Below are 21,600 nucleotides of genomic sequence, written 5' to 3'. Positions count from 1 at the left end.
CACAGATGGCAGAGGAATTTAGCCGAGGCTTTGATATGCAGATTGGATGCTGGCTTGTCATCTCTGCTGGCTGCAACACTGTGTTATCGTTTCTTCAGCACAACATTAAGGCTGATAACATTTACCTGAAGGGGGCAGTTGACTGATAATATCGTCAAGACATTCCTGCTCCTGGAAGGCCTGGGCAAGCGCTACGTGGAACAGTATCGCAGAAGAGCCATGCTGTATGCACAGGGGCATGAGCAAAAATACACACACAGACAGACACAGACACACACGGATCAGCACAAAAAGACAAAGAAATAGGAGCACACTTCTCCTTCTTGTCTCGTAGGCACCGACAGTATGAGTACTGTGACAGCTGGGACGCCTTCATGTCCAAAGTCATCAGAGGTGGCAGTAAAACTGTGACACACACACACACACAGACAAACACAGTGAGATTTCAATTGCAGCGACAGCAATGTATAGTGTGGAAGATGGGAGAAAAATGGATGCTGATGCTGGGATTGCCGAAAATTAACTGTAAATTACATAAAAGGAGTGAATGCCAGCGTCTAACAGACATGTCAATAGAATATGTTAGTGGAGGATAAAAAAGTATCTCAGGCTTACTAATACCTACATTCTACATAAATCATGACGCCTGATTACTGTAGGTGGCAGAATGCCAGCAGTACATTAGTAGATTATTACAGTGGGACACTTGCTCATGTGCAGCTTCCTGCATCCCCGCTAGACCATAGATTAGTTGTGTAAGCTTTTGCAGCTGAGTACTCATAGCATGGTTGGCTATAGTGTAGCCTCTATGCTGTCTATGACATTGGCTGGCCCAAATTAAGAGATTATTTCAGAGGAGAGAGAGTTTATCCTTTAATTTTAATTATAGGGAATTTCACAGCAGATAAACCGAGTAATTAAATAGATTTAGTGGCATTATTTTTTTCTAAACTTCGTTTTATCACTGTTATTTTTTTTCTTTTTGGGTTGATAAAACCAAAATATTTAAGGTGATTACTGATTACTCTCTACTTAAAGGTATGGGATTACTTATATCTACTATGTGCGTCTTCTATAGTCTGTACTTTTCCATTAGTATTAATATACGTGGTATATATAGAGTGGAAGTTCCAGGTTTGCAGTAGCAAATTACAGAGATTAGCTAAAATATTATGGATGCTATGATAATGAGTTCTTTTACAGCCTCTTACCGCCTCTAGGAAGTGGGTAAGTGGCAGCCAGGTGCTGTTAATCAAATACAATTTAATAATTGATCAGCAAGTGACCACATCTGTAAAAGCAGTGGATGTTGGTGGTTGCTGGTCTGGAGGACTCAGCTGTGTGTGTTACCACAATGCCACAGTTTTTCCAGGATTGGACATCTCAACAAGATGTGAAGCACGGTGGCGGAGGGATGATGATTTGGGCTTGTTTAGCAGCCACAGCACCTGGATGCTTTGCAGTTTTTACGTCAACCATGAACTCCAAAGTATTCTAGAAATGTGAGGCCCTGTATGACAGCTAAAGCCTGGCCAGCACAATGAACCCAAGCACAGCTGCCAATCTACAACAGAATCGATGGAAAAGAAAAGGATCGGGGCATATCTCAAAAAAACTAAAGCAATGCTGCAGAGAAGAGTGGGCCAAAATTCCCCCTCAAAGATGTACAAGACTTCTAAAGCCACACAGAAAATGATTACTTCATGTTAGTGCTGCTGAAGGTGCTTTTACAAGTTACTGGCTCATAGGCTGTACTTAGTCATATGAAAGGGAAATTTTTCACAGCACTCTATGCAGTGATGTGAAAATTTTCTTTTTCATATGACTGCATTTCATTCGTTCAGCTGCTCAGGTTGTGTTTAATTTACTATTACTGTCATCGTAAGTGGTAACCATAACCTTAGATTTGGTGAAGGCCAAAGTTGTTCCTGTTCCTATTCTTCCCCGGGTTAGGGGTAAGGTTAGGGTTAGGGTTGGCGCTCAAAGAGTTAATGTTTATCAGAAGGGTTGTGAGGGTGAGTTGCTGAGTTAATCATTCATACTGTGGTAGGACAGGGACAGGAATATGAAGACTGCTGCTCTGCTCATTGTAAAAAAAAAAAAAGTACATTTCAATCTGCCAAGCTGATATTTATCAAGAATTCCAGACAAAATTAATAATGATTGCATTTAATTAGCGGTAATTGCGGTATGTAATTTCAGAAGGTATAGTTAGATTACTTGTGCCTGCTGCACTGGCTTTGTGTAATTAAAATGAAAAAACAAGTGACTGAAAACTAAGTCAGTTAACTGGAAATATTTTAGATGACTTAATAAGCATTTCAATGTAACTGTAATCAAACTGCTGGTATACTTTCTGCTGACTGAAATAAACTGGGGAAGTGGGACCGGTCTACAAATTTTGGAGGGTTATTCATCAATGAGAATAAAAGCTGAAGGGGATGATTTTTCCCATGGAGTTAATTTTGTAGCCTCAATGAGCCAATAATGTTGAATAAAAAGCTCTTAATATAAGCTATTGCTTTGCTTTTATGCTTATATAAAGGAAGGGAAACTGTGTACATTCTTAGTGTTTCAGGGGTTATAAAAATAAAATAAAAAGCAGTGATTTACTGGAACCAGGCCGCAGCTGAACAGCACAGTGTGCATCACTGCCCCGCGGCACTACCTTGTCCAATATCGATCATTTCAGCCACGCTTCACTCTAGCAACAAAAAAATCTAAAGTTCGAACATTTTTTTCAGGGCGTCCTGTCGACTGCCTCGTCTCAGACTACATCTGTTTTGTGATCGGCGCTGTACTAATGCACCCAATCTTCTCCCTTCCCCTTATTCACCTGGGGACAACTGCAGGTGAGTTATAACCTGGCATCCCTGGCAACACTGAAAAAGAGTGAGATCATATTTGTAAGACTCCACGGCATCAGGGTGAATTACACCAAATTAGTTTTAGTCAGATTATTCCCATCTCGCTACATGTAGCAGTCAGACTAACACATTTAGTGGAAAACACAGTGCAGCTGCGTGATCCTGGCGCACAAGCGGCCCACAGTGTGTCACGGTCTCAGTGGGGAAGACAGAAAGGGGGTCAGATTACTAAGCCTAAGGGTTTCATTTGATCGTATGAATCATTCCGCTGCAGCGTACACTCAGCTACTGCAAATTTCATCTACAGCACATGCAGAAGACTGGTGTGTGCGTTGTCCCTGCTTTGCTGGCGCGAGCACCTCTTTTAAATTGAGCACTCGTACACACTTTAATTTCAGCTTCGGCAAAGGCTGCACAATAATACCCTGGTGAAACAATTATAGCACTGGGGAAACAGTCAAAATATTAGCCAGAGAAAGAGAGAGACAGAGAGAGAGCAGCGAAAGGCAGTGAGTGCTGCTAAATCACACATCGCACTGTGGCTATAATTTTAGATTAATTATTTAACAATCAAACAGAACCAGCGGTAACGCACAAAATGAATAGGCCTCAGATATTTCATAAGGGCGGTCATTGCTTTTACAAGCGTTTATAATATTCTGCTAATATTCAGGAAGGCACGCGTGCCACGATGCATTTACAGTAAAGCTCGTATTCTGAGTACACTTGAAGCTTGAATGTGTTATTTTGGAAACTGCCTGTGATCACAGAGCAGCAGAGATATGCAAGTGCAGATCACTTCTCCCATGATATTCCCATTATTGGTCATTTGTGCTCTCAGGTGTTATTTTACGATGTATACAAACAGATTCAGCTTAAATTAAAAGTGTGTAATATGAGGAAATTCTGTACACTCACAGTTTCACTGCAGCTGTGTAAATTATAGGGTTTAATTGCTATATATACTGCATGCATTTGCAATTTCTTTTGCGCTACTGTACAAATATCTTATGCACGGTTAACTGCGGGCGCCAAAATATTGCGTTGCACCTTTTCCAGACACGTTTTCCAGCAGTTTGGGGGTTAACGTGGAACTTTCAGCCCTGGTGTTGCTTCTGTGCTGCTATGAATTTCCTCTGTTTCCAAACAGAGCTGCACTCATCATCCGCGCTCTGAATGACTTGTCCTCAGGCGCTTCATCCCTTTATTTCCTGACTCAAAGTCAAAGCACAGGCACAGAAGACCTTGTGAATACAATATCATACAGTAAACAAGAGCGCACGCACAAATAACCAAAAACCCGGCTATAAGTCAAAATATATATAACAAAAATTGAGGGACAAATACAGAGCTTGGTCCACGGAGGCGTTGTGTTTGCTTGGCACTGTCACAGTTTGAATACATGCTGGAACAATCGCTGAACTGTCCTGCTCTTTTTTTTCAGTCTTTGGTCATTTGCCTCTTTCAAGGACAAATCTGGGCAGCTTGCAGGACAAGGATAATAAGGAGACATGCCCTTATTAAACAAAGCTCCTTCAATTTTATTCTTTCACCCTCCACAGCTTACGCACCTTGATGACACATCCTCTCCGTACACACAGGCAATTTCTCACTAATATTTCACGTTTAACACAGAGGTTTCTGCAGTCAATATGTTATCGACACAAACGAGGTGACGTGTGGCATCAGTCTCTTGTGTACCCGGCGTGTCAATCAAAAATTACTCATGGACCCCGACTCAAGACAGATATAGATCTCTCGGTGAGGAGGAGCAGCGGAAAGAGCGGATATCTCTTCGAGGAACACTGGAATTGATTTGCGTGCGACTGAGCCAACAGCCGGGCTGATTGACAAGCGATACAATTAAGTGGAAGCAAGAAGGAACGGAAGACCATCATTATATCAATCATCAGTCCTTCCCCCGCATCCCTTCGTCGATCATCTGCACTCATCATCTAATGGGCTTTGTGTGCTCTGAGACTAATTTCAGTGTAAATATTACAGTCACGTCTCTGCCGTTGACACAAGCACAAAGTCATGGTGACAGAAAGACAAAAGATAGGGGGAAAACACAAGAAGAGATGAAGATAAATAGAACAGAAGAGCTTGCTTTCGTTACCTAGTGCCTCAGGTTCAAAGTACAATCAAGCCCAGCAACAGCTGCACACACAAGTACTTGTACCAAAGGTCCCCCAGTCCATAGAGTATAACCTGCATACCTCTTTTTTTACTTCCACTAACAGGTACATGGACATTTGTGACAGGAAAAGGCATTATATGTATTACTGTTATTTGAACTTGAACGTAAGCTTTTGAAGGTACAAAATGTGTCATTGCTGGAGTGTTACTCCCAGTGGGACTGTACCTTTTAAAGGGACAATTTTTTATTTTTTTGCCACCATGGACTGCCAGTTCAGTCAAGTGCAGTCTTTTTTTGCAGTTTCTGACCAGAACAGCTGTGATTAGTGACCCTTTGGGACTAATGTGAGATATTACAGAGCAGGACTTCACAGCTGCCAGTCCATCAAAGACAGAAAAAAAGTGTTTCAATTATCAGGGAACACAGGCACCCCGAGTGGTTTTTGGATTCATACAAACTCGGGTTGAACATGAAGTTAAAAAAAAGAAATCACAGTTTTCTGCTACCTGTTGGTGAGCCCCAAGGGCCTATCTGAGCTTGTCTTTGATGTAATACTGCTGTAGAAGCTGAAAATGTGATTTGTATACATGGTAATGGTAAATAGCAAAAGTCATTTTTGCAGTGTTTTGATCAAACATGTGGATGGGAGGCTTTTCTGATATTAAAGTATCCTACGTTTCACGCAAAGGTGAGCTGAGCTAGGTTTGAGCATGGATGGATGGTTGGATGGTAAAAATGAACGATATCAAAGTTGACTGTAGTAGTAAGTATAGCTCACAGTTACCATTCATTATTATTAGCTCAAAGCAGCTCGTTTCGCCATTTAGACTATTTTTCAAGATTCTAGATCCTTTAAATATCACGTAATCCTACTCAAACAGGTCAGCCACATTTAACATACTAGCATTGCTTGGCTTGTTCGTGCTGTTGGCTGTGAATTGAAAACGATATAATGTTTTTATAGGTGCATAAATGCTAAAAACAAATCATTTTGTCCTGTTGCTATGCAGTTGCTTGGCAACGTGATGATTTCTAATACAGATTTAGAACCTTCAGGGGCCTAAAATGTACCTGTGTGCCACACTTTGGTTAAAAGATGTCATTTCATATATAAAACGACAGGGCAAAATGACTCAACCAGTCCTGGTGGAGAGGTTATCATCACATATGCAGAAGCTTTTGTGGATGACTCTACCACAGTGCCACAGAAATGCAGTCCACTGTTTTGTTCAAGGCCAGCACGGCTGTAAAACATAAATAATAATAATAATAATAATTAAAATAAAAAACAGCTCACTGGTTACTGGTTGATGTTAACTGTTAGACAACATCACCCTGGGCACAATCTCCACAAACCTCCAACTTACAAGTGCAAAAGACACACCAAAAGTCTGTCTTTGTACCTCTTTGGAGGTTTGAATTTTGTGTGTTTGAGGTCAGTTTTCATCTATTTGCAGGTACCTCCATCATCTCATGATCATTTTGTGTTTCTTTGCTGTCATTTAGCATCTGTTTGTGCTCAAATGCATCTTTTTAAGGCTTTTTTGCTTTTGCTGCTGTTTTGCATCTAGAAATAGTTAGCAGTAATTGTTGCAATGGTTTTGCATATAATACAAAACCAGTGTGACTATGTCTCATTTTACTTTGTTCTACCTGTGAGGTGTTTATTCTTGGTTTTAAAAATTCTGATTTTAAAAACCACTTTACAGGAACCCTACAACATAACATACGACATAACCTTATGTGCTCCTCCTGAGAATTGTAACTACACGTCGGTTTGAGGAACGCGATTAGCCTGTTCAGCACCCTCGATTCCTCCTGTACATTTCCACTACTTTTTTGCTGCAGTTTTTTAATTTATCAGTGAGAGAAAAACAATCACACCTCGGGATGAGAAATAATAATCATAGGTTCAATATAAGGACTCGCAAATTTCCTAAAATGAGATGTTAAGAATATTGGAATGGGGAATGTCCAAAAAAGCAGAAAAACTTGAGTCATAATTATATGTGCACCCCAAAACATTACCACAACAAAAGGGAGGGAAAAAAGTCCTAGCATGTTATTTTTTCTTATCAGCTTCCATCGCATGTAAAGCAACAGGACACAACTACCCACTAATTAACACATAAAGCACCAGGACAAGCATAAATGTAGGCAATTGCCTATGATGTAATCATTTACATAGGCTACACTGTAGACTCTAGAAAGATTCCCTGTGAGTCTCAGGATCACAGGACCAGCTTTCGGCTCCTCATCCAACTTGAAAAGTTTTTTTCTTTCTTTTTTTGCCGCACTAAAGGCAGAAATTGTGAAATTGCTGTAAATCAATGTTCTTTCAGTTCAGACCACAGACATAATGAAAGCAGAGGATGACAAAGATGATAATCGAGCTTACTCATCCAGCTGAATGCTGCTCAGGTTACAATGCAGTTGTTGTTACAGACATTGCACAAAGATGTTTTCATCTGTCTGCTTAAGCAACACAGGGCTGGGCATCAGCTGGGATTTTAGCCCCATCCCGTAAAGCCTCTCCGATCCTCCAAGAGAGCACAGACTTAACAAATATTGCAAAATAACCCTGGAGTTAGATTAGACTAGTTAAGACTGGGTTTATTTCATGTCTGGAAAGCTGGACCACAGACAGCAGATTTAATGGTCTGATTCATCCCTATTGCATCAGTACAGACAGATACTGTAGGCCACTTTGTGGTGACCCAGTACAGCAAGAAGCTAAATAAATATCTGCCACATTCAAGTACACACTGAGGCGTACTTTGCTTCTCCAAATGCATAAAGAAATACTGACCGTGGCATCTGATACTGACTCTAACTGAGGGGAAAAACAGGGGAAAGAATACCTAAAGGATCGATACAGAAGGCCTGTTAATGGATTTCTGCATTTCTGCTGTTCAGTAGAGAGAGAAAAACACACGGCAGACAGTGTTGCATGCACAGAGGAGGAGAATGATGGAGAATGCTAAAAGTGAGAAAGAGACAGAGGAGCTGATAATCAGCGGGCGATCGTGACTCAAGAGTTGGGAGTTCGCCTTGTAATCGGAAGGTTACCGGTTCGAGCCCCGGCTCGGACAGTCTCGGTCGTTGTGTCCTTGGGCAAGACACTTCACCCGTTGCCTACTGGTGGTGGTCAGAGGGCCCAGTGGCGCCAGTGTTCGGCAGCCTCGCCTTTGTCAGTGCACCCCAGGGTGGCTGTGGCTACTATGTAGCTTACCATCACCAGTGTGTGAATGGGTGGATGTCTGGATATGTAAAGCGCTTTGGGGTCCTTAGGGACCAGTAAAGCGCTATATAAATACAGGCCATTTACCTTTTTTTTTCATCCGGCGCCCCCCGTGTGCGGCAGCCTGTTACAGCAGCTCTGCTCATTCCGAGTTTCTTTCTTTCTTCTTTCTTCTCGTAATTTTTCTATAACTAACGTATTAGTAATTAGACTCTGCAACCATGTTCTACCGTTTTGTGCTAGTTCTGGTTGTTTTTCTTAGTTTTTTTCTACTTTTTTCACCCGTGTCTGGGGACCCAGAGCAGGGATCCTTTGTTTACAGTAAGGATCAGCTGTTAGCGCTGCGTCCCACAGCAGTACTGCCGGCGGACAGACCCGACATTCCCAGCGAGCTGAGGAGGAAAAGATGGGGGTGTCGTGCTGGGAAGGAGCGCCGTCGCCCGAGAAGGAGACGTTATCGACCATCTCTTCCTTCTGTAATTATTGGAAATGTACGGTCTTTGCACAATAAATTGGATGAGCTCACGTCGCTAACCTGGTCACAGAGGGAGTACCGGCAATGTAGCATCATGATGCTAACGGAGTCGTGGCTAACACCGCTAACTCCGGACACGAGTGTGACACTACCGGGATTCCAGCTGCTTCGAGCGGACAGGACAAGAGACAGCGGTAAGAGGAAAGGAGGGGGACTGGCAGTGTTTGTGAATGACAGATGGTGTAACCCCGGGCACATCACTGTAAAAGAACAACTCTGCAGCAGAGACATTGAGCTGTTAGCCGTTAGCATGCGTCCGTACTACCTGCCCCGGGAATTCTCGCATGTTATCGCGATAACAGCGTATGTCCCCCCCTCGGCCAACGCGGATGCAGCCTGTGACACTCTCCACTCAGTGGTCAGCAGACTGCAAACACAATCTCCGAGAGCCCTCCTCATAATATCAGGGGACTTTAATCATGCCTCACTGGACTCCACACTGCCCACCTTCACCCAGTATGTGACCTGCCCAACCAGAGACAATAAAACACTGGACTTACTGTATGCCAATGCTGAAGAGGCATACAGTTCATCACCTCTCCCTCCCCTGGGCAGATCTGATCACAACCTGGTGCACCTTGTCCCTGTGTATGAGCCCTTAGTGCGCAGGGAGCCACCAGCCACCCGCACAGTACAGAGATGGTCGCAGGAGAGCGAGGAGGCTCTTAAGGATTGTTTTGAGTCGACTGTGTGGGAGGTGATCTGTGACGACCACGGAGAGGACATCGACAGACTTACTACATGCATTACGGACTATATTAATTTCTGTGTGGATAACACCGTACCTACCAGGACTGTACGGTGTTTCTCCAACAACAAACCTTGAATTACCCCGGAAATTAAAGCTGTCCTCAAGCAGAAGAGGAGGGCCTTCAAATCCAAAGACAAAGAGGAGTTGAAAAGGGTGCAGAGAGAGTTGAGGGGACTGATAAGGAATGGGAAGGATAGCTACAGGCAGAAGATGGAGAACCAGCTTCAGCAAAATAACGTTGGTGAAGTCTGGAGAGGCCTCAGAACCATCTCGGGCCACAAACATCAAAACTCTCTGCCTGGGAGGGATGTGAGGTGGGCAAATGAACTGAATCATTTCTTCAACAGATTTGATTCAGCCATGAGGCAGTCTCCAACATCGGCTGCAGACTCACCCACCCCCACTGCTGCTGTTCCACCTCTGACACCTCAGACACTTCACACCTCCTCTATTCACCCTGCTCACTCCTCCCCACCCCCAACAACAGCATCCAATACACACTCAACACAAGGCTCCAGCCTGTCTCTCTCAACCACCCAGGTTAGGAGGGAACTGAGGAGGATTAATGGCAAGAAGGCAGCGGGTCCAGATGGCATCAGCTCGAGGGTCGTCAGGTCCTGCGCGGACCAACTGTGTGGTGTGATGGAGCACCTCTTCAACCTGAGCCTGAGGCTGGGAAGAGTCCCACAGCTCTGGAAAACCTCCTGTGTTGTACCAGTGCCAAAGACTTCACGCCCCAAGGACCTCAACAGCTACAGGCCGGTGGCTCTGACATCCCACCTGATGAAGACCCTGGAGCGGCTGGTCCTGGCTCAGCTTCGGCGCCTTGTGAGCTCATCACTGGACCCACTTCAGTTTGCCTACCAGCCTGGCATTGGAGCGGATGATGCCGTCATTCACCTCCTACATCGCTCCCTCGCTCACCTGGAGACCGCTGGGAGCACTGTGAGAATCATGTTCTTTGATTTCTCCAGTGCCTTCAACACTATTCTTCCCTCGGTTCTGAAGGACAAGCTGGAGAACTCTGGAGTGGACCATCACCTCACTACCTGGATTTTGGACTACCTCACCGACCGACCACAGTATGTGAGGACTCAGGGCTGTGTGTCGGACAGGGTCGTCTGCAGTACGGGGGCCCCACAGGGAACGGTTCTGGCTCCGTTCCTCTTCACCATCTACACTGCAGACTTCTCCCACAACTCCACCCAGTGCTTCCTGCAGAAGTTCTCTGATGACTCTGCTATAGTCGGCCTCATCACTGATGGGGACGACAAGGAGTACAGAGGACTGACTCAGGACTTTGTGGACTGGTGCCAGCTGAACTACCTCCAGATCAATGCCAGTAAAACCAAGGAGCTGGTGGTAGACTTCCGCAGGCACAAACATCCTCCACTGCAACCACTGAACATCCAAGGTATGGACATTGAGACTGTGGACAGCTACAGGTACCTTGGTGTTCATCTGAACAACAAACTGGACTGGACTCATAACTCAGACGCCCTCTACAGGAAAGGGCAGAGCAGGCTGTACCTGCTGCGGAGACTCAGGTCGTTTGGAGTGGAGGGCCCACTCCTGAAGACCTTCTATGACTCTGTGGTGGCCTCAGCCATCTTTTATGGTGTGGTCTGCTGGGGTGGCAGCATCTCTGCTGGGGACAGGAAGAGACTGAACAGGCTGATCCGAAGGGCCAGCTCTGTTCTAGGATGCCCTCTGGACCCAGTGGAGGTTGTGAGTGACAGGAGAATGGTGGCTAAGCTGTCATCCCTGCTGGACAACATCTCCCACCCCATGCATGAGACTGTGACAGCACTGAGCAGCTCCTTCAGTGGGAGACTGCGGCACCCACGGTGTGGGACGGAGAGATTTCGCAGGTCTTTCCTCCCCACTGCTGTCAGACTCCACAACAAAGACTTTAACTGATCATACACACACATCCACAAATGTGCAATAACACAAATGTGCAATAATCTTTCTGGCACCGTTGTATTTTTCACTCTGTTGTATATAGCATTTGTATTCTATTTTTATCCTATTGTATATTTTATTCTATTTTATTCTACTGTATATAGTATTCTATTTTTATTCTATTCTGTACAGTTGTGTACTGTATTTATTCTTATTTTATTTTATTCTAATTGTCCTTCATAACTTTTGCACTGTTCACTTCCTGCTGTGACAAAACAAATTTCCCACGTGTGGGACTAATAAAGGTTATCTTATCTTATCTTATCTTATATAGAGAGGAGGAGCGAAAGTGCAGTTTTACACAGATATGGATGGTTGGAGGGTCGATCGTTACCCAGACACTGCATGCATGCCTGCCTGCCTGCCTTTCGCTGCCTGATTGCCTGGCACACATTTGCATTAGAGCTGAGAGGAGTCGAGCAGAAGCGCACAGCCAGAGAAGTCTTTGATCTCTCAGCCTCTGTCTCTTTGATGCACCGTGTGGAAACACACCAGCAGATTTGGGAACGACGGGATGATGTTGGGTGTTAAGTGGATGTGTGGTTTTTTTTTTTTTGGAGTGTCTGTGTGTGTCATGTGTGATCTCTGCGAGGGAAATGATGTACATAGCTGGAATGAATGTGCAAATCTGTCAAGAACTTGATTGCAGCCCAAATGAGCACACACACACACGTACATGTCTGCATGGGTTGCCCTATTTTGTTAAGGACAAGTGCATTCAAGTTGGAGGAAATGAAATAGCTCCCCTTTGCTCCTGCCGTTCTTCAGGATTATCAAACATCACAGCGGCTCCGACAGCCACGAGTGTCAAGCAGCAGATTTACATCCAACACCATCGGCCCGTGCTTTTCTCGGAAAATGTCATTTCACATTTTGCGCCTGGGTTCAAATTCGAGGCAGTGCACCGAGATAATCTGTGGATTTGGACTCCGTGCATGTATTGACAACGCTCTCTCCCCACGTCTCCTCATCTGTCTCTCCTTCCTACCCCCTGTCTTCCCCAATCCGCCCCACCTCACCTCCCTAGACTCTCTCTCATCCTTTGCCTCCTCTCTCCTCATTCTTATCTCTGCTTTTCCCCCGTCTGTCAAGGATGATTTCAGGCTTGTTGCGTCTGGCCTGACTTTGTGGGGTGCGACCGAAACAGTAATTACAACAGTCTCTGAATAGCTTTTCCTCCCTCCCTCCTACCTATCATCCGCGGGCTTAACCCCGCTCTCCAAACTGACATGCAGGGGCCAGAAAAACAGCCCGCGTAGAGAACCATTAACCCACAATTAAATCACAATCACAACAGCAAAGGACGGGTGACATTTAAATCCACCAATTGAGATGGAATTAGGAGCAAAGAGCACTCTTCTCGAGATGCATTCTCTTCTAAATATGGTGGTGCAGACAAAGGAAAAGTGAATTAATAAAATATTTCACAGTATGTGGGCCAAAGGGGGGCAGCTGGGAACGACTGGGTAGACATTTACAGGTTAGGCCAAAGGGGTTTAAAATTGTCTGCACAGGTAAATACAGGTTACTGTAGTTCACTGATTCACAAGTGGAATAAGATTAAAAACAGAAATGAGGCAAAGAACGGGGGCTTTGTGGCTCACAGGAATTGTGGCACCACTTCACATGGGCATGAAAGCCTGTCGCCTTCAGTTTCATGAAAGAAATATAAATATCTTCACATATAACCTGTTGGGTAGGTATTCAGCTTACAATTTGGAGGTTATGATGTCATTTTTAACATGTTAGCTGACTTTTTCTACAAAAGAACCTAAGGAATAAATCTATGGACAGTACTGCTTCAAGACCGAAGGCCTTGCTCTCAAGAACCAGTGAAGACGGAAAAGTGGCGGCTTATAACTTTATCACCACCCTTAAACTTGCTACTTAATATAAAACACAAGGTACAATAGGACAGATAATAGGACTGGTATTAGTCTTGGCACAAATTGAAAAAAAGTTCTGACCTAATGAAGAAAGAAGGTTATCAAAGTAATTAAAGCTCATCATCAAAGAGAGGGGAATGTCTGTACCCGCTTCATGGAGAAGGTAATGTGCACTTCAGTCCAAGAAGAAAAGAAGATGTCATGCAAACATCCAAAATATCCATCACGCTTTCTCTTCCACGAATCGTGGCAGTAGGTTTTGTGGCAATTCAGTTAGTAGTTAGTACAAAAAAAGTGACCTGCTGGTGTACTTTAGTGTGGATTCGTCATCTGGGAGCCATGGATGTTAGTAGTAGTATTAGTATTTACAAATGCCTTGTTTAACCTTTGCTCTGGACCAAAGTTTGACCAAAAGGTGAACCAACCAACATTGCCACCCCTACAGCCATGATCCTGATCCCTACCACGATCTTACCAACAATCACCAACAATCTATTAAGATGAAATAGTCTAGACAGGCAAATATCAGCAACAATACATTTCTACTGGATTATGATAAGCTGGATCAACGGTGTCTGCTTACATGTGGATCACATGCTGAGAACAAGATAGGGGCATTTAGCTCGAGTAGATGGTGCGATAATATCTGGACACGGAAAACTAATCAGACGGAATCAGTAACAAAATGTCTCAGGCTGAGAGCCGAAGGCCTCCAACATGGCCACTGAAGAATGTGATGTGTCATCCTAAAGCTGCGAGAGGTGAAATGCCTATTCAACATTTGGCTCTGACACAGCAGAATGATGTCGGCCTTCAATCTAATATCAAGGTTGTGCTGAAATGAAAGCAATTTGATATTGCCAGAAAGGAGAATGAGGAAATGAGATTGATGTTGTGAGGAGAATGGGTAGGTGGTGAGATGCGGAAAAAAGGAAGTGAGCCAAGGCAGAAAGCTGCACGGTTCGTGTTTTATGCTGAAATGGCACTCGAGCTTTAATACCATATGAAGAAGGTCGGTTTTTTGTTTGGTTTTTAATTTCTTAAAGAGAGCAGGGTCAACGCTGAACTTCATGTGTGGTCAAGCAGGAGAAATGTAAGTTTTGCAGGAACGCACACCTCAAAATGAGAAAAAAAACTTACTTCATGGGTTTGAATAGTGCCTGTCCGTAGTTCTGGAAGGTCATGATGAGTTTCAGCTGAGTGCCTCCAGATTTCATTGCTGTTGGAGTCAAACAGACAAGACCGCTATTAACTTCAACTGATATTAGCTACACATGTTTTGCAGGTATGTTGAAGAAATGAGTCGTAATACTGTAGATGCCCTGAGATAAACTGACCCACTGTATATTGGTTTTAGTTAAATCAAAAATTTCTCCCATAAAATTTCTGTTTCATACCTTCTTGCTACTGTTTCTAAGTTTCTTTCTAAGATTTATAGCGTACATATTATTTATTAATGTTGTTTGCACTACTCTCTCGCACAATCTCACTCTTACTTTTTACCCTTTTTTAACTTAACTTCACTTTTATTTATTATTTTCTTTGTTTTTTTATAATCATTATTGTGTCTGTATAATTTTTTTTCAGGTATCTCACAGTATAAAGCGCTCAGTAAATGCCTGTGACGCTTTCACTATAACTATATTGTTTATTTATTGTAGACTACACTATTTTGAATTACCTACTCTGTTGCTGTAACATAAAAATTAACCTCAATAAAGTATCTATCTATACTGACTAGCTAATATCTCGCTTGACTAGCTAGATACTAGCTAGTGGTGTTAGCTACTTTTGCTAGCTAACCCGCAAAATTTAAACTTAAGCTAGGTATAGTTTTTAGCTCAGCTAACTCAGTAAGCTTGCATATCACAATGAATAGATAAATAAATAGAATAAGTCATAGCCAGTGTTCAACTTTTGCCCATTCCAAGTTTGCAGCATAGCTAGTTTGCATTTGACTGTACTGTACTTGTTTTGAACTCTGGCTCTAAGAAAATTTAAATCAAGTCTGTGCTCACTGTTTTCAAAGTTTACTGAAAAACTTTCTCCCTAAAGCAGCACAGTCAAAGATTAGTCTACTCATTATAGGAAACTGTTTTAATGTCTCTTTTACACTGCCTTATTTTTTAAAGAGAGAATTTATCATTGTAGGGGGAAAAGCTCAATATCACTCTCTTGTCTAAATATTAAGACTAAGCTATTTACACGTCAACAAAGCTAGTAATGAGGGCTCACCTCTCAAAGGACTTTAAACTACAAGTTTTCATTTTAAACACACATTCATACAGCACTTTATACACTTGAAGCACTTATATACCTCACAAATGAACCTAACATACATGCCTTTGAATTACCAAAGGAAAGCCACGCAAACAAAAAAGAGAACATGCAAACAGAGACCCCAGCCGGGGTTCAAACCAGGACCTTTCTTGCGGCGATACAACAGTGTTAACCACTTTACCAGCATGTCTCTCTTTATGCTATAGAACCAAATGTCATCTTTTTAAATGCATATAGTAAACTTGCATTTAAAAACACTTGTCACCTAACTTTATTTAGTCATTTCACACATAGTAACACTAACCATACATGTGTATTAATGCAATTCCTTAGCAGTAACAGACTTTGCGCCCTTTGTTCTCATACATCATAAATTTGAACTATGTTCTGCTTACATTTAGCAAACCTGTAGAGGGATTAGACATGATCTTGTTTTAAATGGGAATGATTTGATTTACACTTGAGCGACATCTCACAGCACAGCAGAAACATCAATCTCCTCTGCTATTTAAGTGAAGAGCCCCGCTGCATATGTAAGCTCATACACAAGTGGTGGCAATGTGTCTTTTCTAAGCCAGTTATGTTTGTGTGTTTGAACTCCAAAAAGACCGAGAGCTGATGTCACAGTGTTTGTTTGATGGGAAAGGATAGTGAGAGGGTGAAGGACACCCAGTGCGCATCCAGCGCTCGCTGCTCCTCTGCTGTTTACTCCCCCCCCCCCAGTATTCTCCTGGGGGTCTGTCCCTCTGTTTCTGTTTCTGTGTGTGTGTGTGTCTTTGTGTTTTTTTATTCATCCTTCCATCTTTCATGTTCTCTCCCTTTTTGAACACGATAATGCAGTCTAAAGGCCCTCATGGGACTAGCTGGTGCCAGAATGACAGGCAGAAAACCCACTGAAATTCACCAGAAAAAAAGGAGCAGAGATGACAGAGTGCCCGTTATTTCCTACACACTGATCGACTGGAGGCTGTTTTTCGGTGGCGCGTTGCCAGAGAACGACCTCCTCTATCAATGTGTTCATTTATGTTTACATACATGAATCATGACGACAAGCAGACTGTTTGCAGAAAAATAGAGGCAGAAAGATCAGTGTCCATCTGCCCCCCCCACCTGCTGCTGTGCAAAGCTGTGTGTGTGCTTGTGCAGACATTTGGGATATCTCAAATAATGGATACCCCTGACTGTAGTCACTAGGAACTCAAGCATGCAAGGGGCCATGAAAATAATGTTTCAGCTTCCGCTCTCAGCGAGCAAACCGTATTCACTGAGCCTCCGTGTTGCAAAGTGTTTACCTGTGTCTCTGCTCGGGCTGTGAGCTTACAGGTTCATTCTATCAGCTTCGATATCGTCATATTTTGCATGCTCGGTCTTCATATAATACATCCAAGATCTCCTATGCTGAATTTGAGATAATAGATGACTGCTGTTGGCTTCTATTGGTAGCCTGCCCGAGGCCTGTGCTAAGACTCTGTAATTACTGAGCCACCATGTATTTAGCTGGCAAGAGATGCTGAGAACTGCTTCCGCTATCCACCCAGGCCGACAGACAGAAAGCAAGAGGAAGAAAAATCTGAGAAAATTAGAGAGCATCTTGACTAGAACGACAGAAAAGAAGAATATTCCTCTGCTAGTTATGCTGCATGAAGGCTAGTTTCATAAGTATACAGCACTCCCCAACATTTTTTCAATCTTTGCTGCATACCACTTACATTTTAGTCACTGGCAGAAAAACCTGAAATCTGGAAATCTACCTTTTTACAGCGAGCCAATGATAGGAGACCTTAAGTCAGCAAGCACTCTTGGAATGCAGAAGCTAGACTGAGCCAAGAAGGAACAAAAAAATCCCCCAAAAAACAAAGAAAGAAGGTAAAAAGAAAGAATTAGATTCAGTATAGGCAGATGACCCAACACATTATCACCTCTATCAGGTATCTACTGACACTTTCTTCAAGTATTTAGGGGTTCTCTACCGCTTTCTAGGTTTACGGCCCACCTGCCAATCAAATAAAAAGTCTGAGTTTGATTTGATTCAAACGGCAGTGTAGCTGTGTGATTTGCATCGAGACCAGGTGTTCTCTCGGGCTTGATGTAGTCCACTGCGACGCTTTTGTGGAAATACATGAGAAGAGACCGGGGTGTTATATTATACCTTCAGCCTTGTGAGGCGGGAGCGTGCGAGCTGATCAGATTCAGCGCCTGCAGCTCGCTTCCATCTTCATGCACGCTTGTGTGTACAACTTTGAGATCGAGGAACACGCTTCGCAGTCAGTTAGCAGCCCCTCCTCACAACCGCCGGCCCAACTTGGGCTGCTTACGCGAGCGTGCAGATGAAATTTGTTTTGTGCGGCTTGCTGTACTTTGGGCTACTCTTTGTGCCACTTTTGCAGGTCCTCGCCGATGAAATACTTTTAGATACAGTCGTCCCTTTTTCCGCTTCAGGTGGTATTAAACAGTTGTTCACATAATAACTCCACCCAGTAGTGTAGAGGGAATCAGAGCTGAGCATTACAGAGAAGTCAGTTCAACAGGCTCAGCATGCAGCGACTGAAAAGTGATGATCAATAAAAGGCACTTCAGTCGCAACTAGGCTTCGTTTTTATCCCAACAAGCAGCCTTGAAGCTTTATCTGCTCCTGTAAGATTATTTTCTATCCACTGTGATCATGGTTTTGGATTTGCAAAACTTAAACCTGTATAATGGAAGTCCAGAGGATCATCACGCATACACTTAAATAAATATTTAGAAAGTGTGTGCTCTTGCTGAAAAAGAGGTTATTTAGGTTAAAGCTCTGTAAATGTTTGTGGAAAGACATCAGCATCGGTCGATGTTGGCCTTCTTAACCTGAAAGCAAAAGAGTTTTCTTGTTTCTTAACATATCAATTTTTGTGCTAGCTTAACATTCAGAAAGGAAGGACTTAAAAAATGTACTTATAATTTTCTTACCAGCAATATCGGCATCTGTTGTGTTTGCTTATCGGCATTGGCCACACTAGTTAAGCCATTTAATAACAGGTCATTATTTTAAAATGCCAGGAAAGAGGAGAACTGTGTAAACTGTAATTAAAAATGAGACATGTTTGTGATGATTGGGTGAGCTGACCCAGTCATCACAAGAGATATCTTTACTGGATTGCACAGGTTTTAAACCGTGAGCACAACAATCGGTATCTGTGTCCATCAGCAGACACTGGCCTATCAGCCTGTTCTGAAGTAAGACACCGCACTCCCTATAATCTCGTTTTAGCCGTTCACCAAATGACACCGGAAAGGTGGCTGAGCTGTTTCACCTTCAGCTGCAAAATGCACAGATTTAATCCACACACGCTGCAGTGACGCGTGTCAGCCCAAAATAAGTGAGAAACGTTTTCTGCAGTGTCAACATGGTGTCTTCAGACCAAATGTAATTTTGACCCTCCATCTGTTCGCTGAAGCCCACCTGCTGGTTTTTGTTTCGATCAAGCTGCCCCCCTGTGCTGATTTATATGACTCACCCACGCTGGTGATCCTCTGGGTAGCCAGGTCCTTCAGAAGAGCATCGATGACCGGGTTGTGTCTGGAGTACAGCTCGTATCGATTAATCCCAATGTGGAAGCGGAGCCAGTTGGGGTAGGAATCGGCTGTCAGTTCCCCAGTCGGGCTGAACTCGTCTATGTTGCTCTCCCCAGCCCTGGAAGAGAAGAAGAGGGACAAGGAGAGAACAGAGAGGTAGAGACTGTTATTATTAGTATTCCTGTTACTGGTAATGTTATTACTGTATTATTGCACATGACTGAACTTTACTGTAATGTTCAAAGAAATTATGAAATATTTATTTGTAGGTTTTGTTGCATTAAAGTTTGGCTTTAAACACTTTACCATGCCTGATCCTCTGCTGCTTTGGGGTCAAATCTAATGTCCGTGTTGACGTTGAACAGCGTGTCCTCGTCTGTCAAAGGCGGCAACGACGTTTTATATAAAAGATGGTCATACAGAGCTGACAGCCTTGAACCTTTAGCCGGCACGTTCTTGTCAACCCCGGCGTCCTGTATGAACTGCCTCTTCCTGTCACCACGTTGTCCGTGATGGTCAAGTCCCCTGAAAGCTTGGGATTTATCTCCTGCAACCGGGACCCTCTCCAGGGAGTGCAGGGAAACATTTGAGCTGGGCTCGTTGCTGAAGTCCTGGAGGATCCGCAGACTGTGCTTGTTAGGCCAACCTTGCTTGCCCCAGCTCTTTGGCTCCTCGCTCGGCGTGTGCGAGCAGGAGCAGCCGGTGCTGCCATGCCTCTCCAGCTTTGGTAACAAGTCTATCATGATGTGCATGGAGCATGCAATTAGGAACACCATGAGGATCAAAACCCGGAATTTGCGCAGGAGAATCATCTTCATGGTCTCCCTTTTGAGTAGATGTGAGTACTTACTGCAAATGATCAGCACGCAGATGAACAGGCTGACTACATCGCTGATGATGTTTATCAGACTGGACGCCAATCTAATGAAATACACATTAAACACGTAGGACCCATCTTCGCTTGCCGTCTTGAGTAAAGGATTCAGTGTTCAGCCTTTGTATTTTCAACATCAGAGTCCTGCTTGTGGGTTTTAGGCGAGATCCCCGAAGCGCCAAACCATCCGCAAGAGTCCAGGTAAAACAGGTCGAGTCGCTTCAGACCAACGGTCGATTTGCTCAAGCCTCATCCTCTTCGCACTGGCCCCGGTCTCCTTTCCTTGTCAGCCAGTAAAATTATCAGAGGGAATGCAGGCTACAAGACGAGTGAAGCAGCCGGGACAAGAAGAGAAAACGATCCGTTAAACGTCGGTGCCCGAGAGGTCCGACAGCGCGCATCGATCTCACCGACCAGCCTGCGCAAGGAAGAGTGGCCTGGGTTAGCCGGGACGTCAGCCCGGAACAGACACACGAGAAGTGCAGCTCTTCACATTTAAGTGTTGTTTCTGGGGGAAAGTCCCCGGGAAGTAGTCGACGTGTTTGCTCCAATTCACCTATAAGCGATCCGGGATGCGTAATTCTGCCACATCGAAAGCCGTCAAACCACCAGAGGCGAGCCAAAGGAGTAAGGTAACAGGAGACCGAAATCTCCCTCCCTCCCGGGGCCGGCCAACCTTTAGGAGTACAGCGAGACAAGAGAACGCACCTCTTGTAGAATGTGTGAATCTGGGTGGGTGTGTTAAATATGATGATGAAGCCGAAGCTAGATCCTGCCTTTGCGCAGCGTCACAGTGCACAGATTGGCTGAGGAGGGAGAGAGAGGGTGAGGGAGGGAGGGAGGGAGAGCGAGAGAAGGGGGGAGGACAGTGAGACCATGTGAAGCATATAACTGCTTGTCTGTATTCCTCTTGGAATAAATCCTCATTGCACATCCCGGCTGCGCAAGAAGAGGGCGTCTTTCTCCTGGCCAATATCCAGGCTGGCTCACACGCAGCAGCAAAGCGTTTTATTTTATTTTTATTTATTTATTTATCTTTAAATCTGAAATTCATCTGCTGGAATCCCTCTGAAATGTCTCCTCCGAGACGGCACTCAATCCATCGATGATACATTAGACAGGCCTATTAGACCGCTCATCAGTCTGAGGATCCAGTTCCATCCTCCACTGCTGCCACTCAGCAGCAATCGCATCTTCAATAATGTTTAAAGGCTGCATGAAATGAAAACCACAAAGCACCTTTCAGCGCTGCATTCTGAAGGCAAAGAAATGACTTTGGCAGCAAAGAAAAATGAACAGGCTCCTTGCTCACCTCAGACCTATATAGCATACCACAAAAAGCCCATTTACTAAATACTGAAATGAGAGATTCTTCTTCTCTCGGCCAAACTATTTGGTCAGCTGGGTAATGTTTCATCCTTATGGCTAATTGGAGTGGCATTAAGGTCCCCCACACCCTTCCCAGTGGCTGTAAATAGGTGAAAAGAAGCAATAAACTACTATATGTCACAT

General features: G+C 43.9%; 1 protein-coding gene across 1 annotated transcript in view; it reads right to left on the bottom strand.

Annotated features, from left to right (window-relative positions):
• The window catches only part of fam20cb (FAM20C golgi associated secretory pathway kinase b), a 62,273-nt gene extending 41,460 nt beyond the window's left edge, over window positions 1-20,813 (bottom strand). Inside the window, exons 1-3 of the mRNA XM_063481504.2 lie at window positions 19,521-20,813; window positions 19,157-19,332; window positions 14,526-14,604 (exon numbers count right to left, since the gene is read on the bottom strand). Coding sequence (XP_063337574.1) covers window positions 14,526-14,604; window positions 19,157-19,332; window positions 19,521-20,032 — 767 coding nt within the window. The 5' untranslated portion in view covers window positions 20,033-20,813. The remainder of the gene's footprint in view (window positions 1-14,525; window positions 14,605-19,156; window positions 19,333-19,520) is intronic.
• Between the last annotated feature and the right edge of the window lie 787 nt (window positions 20,814-21,600).

Source organism: Pelmatolapia mariae, linkage group LG8 (genome assembly GCF_036321145.2).
Source record: "Pelmatolapia mariae isolate MD_Pm_ZW linkage group LG8, Pm_UMD_F_2, whole genome shotgun sequence".
In the NCBI taxonomy this organism is placed as follows: domain Eukaryota; kingdom Metazoa; phylum Chordata; class Actinopteri; order Cichliformes; family Cichlidae; genus Pelmatolapia; species Pelmatolapia mariae.
This window is presented reverse-complemented; position numbering and strand designations above follow the sequence as displayed.